At 46.2% G+C, this 7,194-nt stretch overlaps 1 protein-coding gene across 1 annotated transcript; it reads right to left on the bottom strand.

The window, feature by feature from the left end:
* Positions 1–1,017: 1,017 nt before the first annotated feature.
* On the bottom strand, positions 1,018–7,118 carry RPL23A (ribosomal protein L23a). Its single transcript, XM_080983293.1, has 5 exons — positions 6,973–7,118; positions 4,464–4,644; positions 3,239–3,415; positions 2,273–2,342; positions 1,018–1,174 (listed from the first exon to the last, which is right to left on the bottom strand). Exons 1-5 carry the CDS (start codon positions 6,995–6,997, stop codon positions 1,160–1,162), a joined length of 468 nt encoding a protein of 155 aa, XP_080839419.1. The 5' UTR covers positions 6,998–7,118; the 3' UTR covers positions 1,018–1,159.
* Positions 7,119–7,194: the final 76 nt, after the last annotated feature.

Here is a 7,194-nt window from a genome sequence, read left to right as displayed (position 1 = left end):
GGCATTACGGCTAGAATCTAAAACCCTTCACTTGGGACCAGGTCACTTGCAAGATCGCCTCACTTCCTATATGCCTGTTCAAGCGCTCTGATCTCTCCAGTATAAACTCTGCAGTTGTAAGGAAGAGGCGCTTTAGTGCGGCGGCACCTGCCCTCTGGAACTCCCTGCCTCTTGATAACGTTCAGGTGCCTTTCCTGAACTCTCTGCCATGTCTGCTTAAAACATTTTTGCTTAGGCAACCCTAGCCACACACAGGTAGATGCTGGCATGCATTTTAATCTCTTTTACTTAATCATTTTTTAAAAAATTAATTGATCATTTTTATCTGTAACTGTCATCTGCTTAGAGGCTTTACTACTATCAAGCGGCATATACATTTTGTAAAATTACATATAGCTAGACGCACCCTTTCTTTATTCCTTCCCCATTTTCTTGTGTGTGTGTCTGCATGGCTTATTTTATCAATACGCACGTACCTGGTTGCAGAAGAGTGTGGGCGGGCCATGTGGCCCCAGAGGAACTGCAATGAGCCCATGCAGCCCTTGGGATAGAAAAAGGGCTAACCACCTCAAGGCTCGTCTTTTGCCAAACAGATTTTGGCACTAGCTTAACTGCCACTGAAGCACTGGGTTGGGGGGCAGACAAAGTTGTTGATGCTTGAAAACCTGTGTGGACCCACAACCCTCCTTGTTTTCCAAATGAAAGTCTCTTCATCCTTATAAAAAGAAAACACTAAACGGCTGCGGTTTCAACCTGCTTCCGTCTCTCGCAACATCTGCCTCCCCGTGGTCAGAAAGAGGAAGTGCCCAATTTTGAACAGATTTAGAAATGGCTTTAAGTTGAAAACAGAAGCTTCCGTTTTGGATTTCTGCAGACAGGGAGCCATCATTCCGCTCCCGAAGAATAAGAAGACACATAAGCATGGTTTCAGATGCCTGCAGACCCACACTCCAAGGTGACAAAGCTGACCCCCCCCCCCCAACTTTGGCATTTGTTTGAAAGCATGTCTGGAGTTACTTATGGAGCCCAAGATGCAATTTATTGCAAAATCCTTTTACATACACTGGTGGGATTAGACTCAGGAGTCTATAGGAAACATTTTGTACAAAATGCATTCAGAGGTGGGAGGTCTTTTCGTACAATGCTGGCAACAGGCCACTTAGATGATACCAATCTGGAAACACAAAAGAAAAAGCAAAGAATTGCATTAGCCGTCTGATCTCCCCCAGCTTTTCTGCCCCTTGGGCATTCACACCCACCCACTGCGCTGCTCCCTCCTTGGGGGAAAAACCTGCCATCTTCTAGCAAAGGAGCTTCACAGCGGCCTACACACTTTCCTACACAACTCAGCCTCATAGTGCAAAAACTGTCCAAGAATTTGAGATCTGGGACTATTTCCTAGAAACCCCATCAGCCAGCACGTATTCTCAGCCATAACAGAAAATCTAGCAGTAATGACCAGAATCACAGAACTGTAAAGGTGGAAGGGACCTCCAAGGCTCATCTAGTCCAACCCCCCCCCAACCATGCAGGAATCACAGCTAAAGAATCCCTGATGGGTGGCCATCCGGCCTATTTTAAACCCCTCAATGAAGGAGAGTTCACCACCTTCTGAGGAAGTCTGTTCCAGCTCTCAGAAAGTTCTTCCTGATGTTTACTAGGTTAGGCTGGTCTCAACCAGAGCCAGGGCCTTTTCGGCCATGGCCCCAATATCTTTCCGCAGGCCTGCAAGACAGAGCTGTTCCACCAGGCCTTTGGCCAAGGCTCAGTCTGACCCCATCCTTTGGTAATCCTCACAGAACTCTAGCCCAATGGTTGCCATTGATTTGATTTTGAAATGATTTTAGAATGAATTGATTTTAGAATGCTGTGTTACTTTTATTGTTAGCCACTCTGAGCCCAGCTTCGGCTGGGGAAGGCGGGATACAAATAAATTATTATTATTACTCAAAATTTCCTCTTTTCAATTTGAACCCATTAGTTTGCTCTGTCTTCCATGCGACAGCCCTTTCGATATGTGAAGACGGCCATTCTACCTCCTCTTCTCCTGGCTGGTAATTCCAGGACTCTCAAGTGGGGAGAGCGCTCTTGCACTCACGTTCTGCTTTTGGCCTTCCTTCTGGGGAATTTGGCTGGCTTCCACAGGGTCTGGATGCTGCTCTAGCCAGGCCCCCTTTGGCCTGATCCAGCAGCCAGGCCCTGCCTGCCCTTACTCCAAGGCCTCGTTAGCCACAGCTACAGGGAAAGGGTCTATCGGCCTCTCCCTCCTTACCTTGTTGGCAACATCTAGCGCATCATAGTCTGGAGCAAGGCGGACATAGGCTTTCTTCTCACCGTCAGGCCTGGAAGCAGACAGGTGGTGTTAGGTCTCAAAAGCAGCGGTGCCGCACCATTCCTACTCTCCAGCCCTGGTGCACATTTGTTCCCTAGGCTAAGAGTGGTGTGTGATATTCTTGCTTCAGCTTTTTTTACTACCTTGAACAATTAGAACTTTTTTAATATTAAAAAAATCATGCTCTTCCTCTTAACAGCACCTGCTCCTCATTTAAATTTTAGGTGTGTGCTTTGAGTTACTTTACACTGGCAAAAACAATCCTTTCCCCGTTGCAAGATGCTAAGATGTTTAAAGAAAACCTTATCTTCCAGTCCAAAACCTTACACTGGATGCTTGGTACCACCCACTCTGGAATATAGCTATCAGGAGAAAATTGTGCATAATCTGAGATGTCGATAAGGACTAGAACGTTCCGGCACTTTTTATATCATTTGCCATTCCTTTTATGACATGTGCAATGGAACCATCATTTTCAAGACAACCTCGTCCCAAGCCTGGCAAATCTTGGAGAAATGCTTGACAATCAGATAATATTCTGTACTTGGAATGTTGTTGTTTTAACCCACATGCCACTGTACTCGTTCTATGTGCCTGTTTTACAGCTTTGTTTTCCATCCTTTTAATTTTAATCTGTTATTATTGTTCTCTGTTTGATATACTGTACATTATAAAATGAACTAAAGCTTTACAGACAGCAAATACCCTCCCCTGAGAATTCTTACACCTCTGTCGATCCCTGGAGGGGCATTTTTTGTGCATCAGTGGTTCCTTTGAAAGCATCACTTTCTTCAGTTCAATAATGTTTCCATCATTTGCACAAGAGTACCCGCCTCTCCCTGCTCTCTCTCTCTCTCTCTCTCTCTCTCTCTCTCTCTCACACACACACACACGGTCTCTGCTCACCTGATAAGCGTGTTGACCTTTGCCACATCAATGTCATAGAGCTTTTTGACAGCCTGCTTGATTTGGTGCTTGTTTGCTTTCACGTCCACGATGAACACCAGGGTGTTGTTGTCTTCAATCTTCTTCATGGCCGATTCAGTGGTCAGGGGGAACTTGATGATGGCATAGTGGTCCAACCTGGGAAGGAGGGCAGCAAAAGGGGGCTTTTTCAGTTACTCACAGAAGTGGTGAGGATGAGAGGTCCTCAAATACAGATCCAGGTGCATCAGTCACTATTAAGCTGTAATCACAACCAATCAGGCTTTGGTCGCTAAATCATCATCCTCTGCACCTTTGATCCTTGGCCAAAGGGGAAGGCCACGGGCTCAGCAATGGAACCCCTGCTCTGCGTGCAAAAGGGGGTCTCCGGTTCAACCCTCAGCATCTCCAGTGGGGCTGGGGAATATCCTCCCTGCCTGAAACCCTAGAGGGCCTCTGCCAGTCTGTGTGCTTAAGATAGACAGGCCAACAGCCTGACTTGGTAGAAGACTTGGGAAATGCCAGAGGTCCCAAATTCAATCCCCAGGGGAATCTGCAGGTAGGGCTGGGAAAGTCCCTCCTGCCAGTGCCTCTGCCAGTCAGAGTAGACAATGATGACCTAGAGGGGTCAGAGGTCTGACTTTGGATAAAACAGCTTTCAACATGCCTGCGTAGCATTCATAAAGCACTGAGATGAGAACATAAAAAGAGCTCTTCTGGATCAGGCCAACAGCCCATTTGTCCCACATCCTGTTCTCACTGTGAACACCTGGATGCTTGTGGGGAAACTCTCAAACTCCCTCAACAATTTGGGGGAGGAGGAGAACAGGAGCAGCAATCATCATTCATGTACCATCATTAAGTAACCATAAAAATAGAATAAATCTAGTTTTATCCTCCAAATATTTTACTAAAGACATTGCACTCAATTATTTCTATGATATATTCTAAGTGTAAATATTTTACTTTTCTTCAGAAATATTTTTTTAAAAATAAACAAAACTGTCAAAATAGACTGGAGCTGAGAGGGACAGTGCAGAAACTGATCAGCAACTTTTAAAGGAAGACACTGTGGAACTCATTGCAGGAAGATACTATATGCCATTTAAAAAATCCATTTTTAATACACAAGTAGACAAGTCATGGGTATTTTGCCTGGCTACCAGAGCTTGGTGGGCCACGCTGAGCATCTCTTGGGCTGACTTACTTGTTCCTCCTTGGCGCACTCTTCCTGGGATACTTGGGCTGCCTCCGTAACCGCAGTGTTTTCGGCCTTCTGAAGGTAGGGGACGTCCGGATCTTCTTCTTCTTGTGACTGTGGACGCCTTTCAGGACTGCCTTTTTAGCTTTCAGGGCTTTGGATTTTGCCTCGGTCTTGGCCGGGACAGCTGCAAGGAGAAGACAGAGTTGAGGACGAGCAGGGAGGTAGGGGGAGGGGAGGGAGAGATCCTCTGCACATCCCATACAGCTTCAATGGGATTATCAGCACATGGCCTTTAAAGCCTATGCAATTTACTCCACATCAATTCAAGTAACAGAAACATGTGCTTTTAGTGACCCACAGAGGGAAGGAAATCTTTGCATAAACTAACGGGCTCTGAACTAGCAGTGAATGGTCAAGAGAGGTCTTGTAGTTATGCTAGCACAATGAAAATGTCGACCCATCATCAAGATGGTGTGGAAAAGGCAAATTCCACATTAGGGATCATCAGGGACTGAAAATTAAACTGTCGTTATACAAATCTATGGTGCAAACTCTATTGGAATATTGTGTTGCCCACACTCATTTAGAAAGAAGGTAAGTTATCCCAGTGTTAGAGGTATAAGCTTTCGTGTGCATGCACACTTCTTCAGATACACTGAAACAGAAGTTACCAGATCCTTCTGTTTCAGTGTATCTGAAGAAGTGTGCATGCACACGAAAGCTTATACCAAGAACTAACTTAGTTGGTCTTTAAGGTGCTACAGGAAGGAATTTTATTATTTTGACTATGGCAGACCAACACGGCTACCCATCTGTAACAGTGTTAGAGGATTCAGGAGAGGCAAGAGTATTTCTTCACCCAGAGCACAGTTAAATTATGGAACTCATTTTCACAGGAAGCAATGATGGGACCAACCTAGATGGCTTTAAAAGGGATTTGGACAAATTCAGAGGGCTCTGAGTGGCTATTAGCTAGGACAGCTATGTGCAACCTCTTCTGAATACCAGTCACAGGAGAACACAAGTAGACAGTGCTGTTGTGATCATGGTCTGCTTGCTATTTGGTTGGCCACTGTGACAACAGGATGCTGGGCTGTTTAGTCTGATTCAACAGGTCTCTTTTTATGAGCACGGGAAGGGTAGATTTATAGTGTTTGCCTCAACACTATCTTAGTCCACTGGTAAGTCAGGATCTATTGAGTCACAACCTGATTTAGGAGTGGGCTGCAATAGCAACACTACAGCTGTACAAAAATATTTCATGGTTAAAAAGTGGGTCCCTGGGTGTCTCTTTGGGTCAAGGGGGGGCAGCATTTCTGAAAAGGCCAGACTCTACTGATCTAGAACATGCAGAATAACATGTAAAGAAATCTGCTCAGGGTTAATAAAGATTTGGGGGGGTGGGGGAGAAAGATACCTGTTGCTATAAAAAAAAATTGAAAAAGGAAGCCTACAAGCTTTCTAAAAGCCAGAAATGAAAGCCACTCAACAGTAGGTGAACTCTTACTTCACTTGTTAGATGGGTCTGGCTGCCAGACAGGTATAAAACACAAACACATGTCACCCTACAGCCTCAGCCAGGGCTGGATATCCCTCAATGCCCCTTCCCATTTGGACTGTCCTGAATCTTCCAACATTCAGTTTCATTGGGTTTCACTATTACAAGGGGAGGGAAATCTTTGTATCCCTGTAATTCCCAGCAATCGTTATTCAGAGGCACTTGCTGCCTCTGACCGTGTGGCTAGTAGGCCCAGGAAGCCCCCTCCTCCCCGATAAATCTGTCAAATTTTCTTTTAAAGCCACCCAAGCTGGTGGCCAATACCATCTCTTCTTGTTTATAGTTTTTTTCAAAATAAACAGTATTTTTACTGTTGCTACGACAATTGCTTTGGACCAGTTTTATATTTATTTTATGGTTTTCTTTTGTAGACTATAATTTTTTTGTTAAAAAAAACAAGAGGGGGTAAAGAAAGGAAAGAGAAAATATTTCAATCTATTCATTAAATGATTTCTTTTTTGGTCGACTTCCATTCCATGCTTCCATGGCCTCCTCAAACCATCTATTTCTGCTGCATATTCTAATCTTCCTAATCATTCTTACATCCAAATTTGAGGGCCAGTACCATGTCAGTCTCCCCAACCCCACTTCATCCAAGCCACCTTGGGGGGGGCAGTGCTGAGAGAAGGGTGAACGAACCAGCAGCCTCCCCAGGAAACAAGCCCTTCTGAACACCCCCCCCAATTCACCACCTCCTCCCTCCCCATAATTTAGCCCCCTCCCCTATTTGAGGGCTGCCTTGCAGCCAAACCACTTCCAACTTGGGGGGGGGGGGAAGAAACCATCAGCCCCCCCGACAAACCCTTCCCAACAGGCCCCCCAGCAGAGAAAGTTAAGTAACAGAGCTATAACAATTATAGGGGGGTGAAATAACTCCCTCTCCGCATTGCAGCCCCCCAGGTCCACGGCTGCCCCAGAGAGGGCGCCCCCCTGCGCCCCCACCACGAGGCTCACCCTCCTTCTTCACTTTCGGCGCCATCTTGGAAAGGCAGACGAAAAAAGAGGGAACCACGTGAGCCTCGCGCCAGCTTATAGCGCCAGCTCTCGCGAGGCTACGGCGCCCAAACGCCGCGAGAAGTCCCGCGGAGAGCCGCAAGCAGCCGGGCGGAAGGGATTTCCGGGGCGGGGTTCCCGCACGCCCGGCTACGCAGGAGGGAGCATGCGCGCCATGAGGCC

Source organism: Podarcis pityusensis, assembly GCF_964106645.2.
Source record: "Podarcis pityusensis genome assembly, chromosome: 15".
Classification (NCBI taxonomy): domain Eukaryota; kingdom Metazoa; phylum Chordata; class Lepidosauria; order Squamata; family Lacertidae; genus Podarcis; species Podarcis pityusensis.
Note: the sequence above shows the minus strand (reverse complement) of the source record. Positions and strands in the feature narration are given on the sequence as shown.

Excerpts from the sequence above, each read along its gene's own strand:
- RPL23A (XM_080983293.1), bottom strand. The coding sequence starts at position 6,997 with ATGGCGCCGAAAGTGAAGAAGGAGG. Across the intron at positions 4,645-6,972 it reads GCCGAAAGTGAAGAAGGAGG|CTGTCCCGGCCAAGACCGAG; the intron begins GTGAGCCTCGTG and ends TTCTCCTTGCAG. Across the intron at positions 2,343-3,238 it reads AAGGTCAACACGCTTATCAG|GCCTGACGGTGAGAAGAAAG; the intron begins GTGAGCAGAGAC and ends GTCTGCTTCCAG.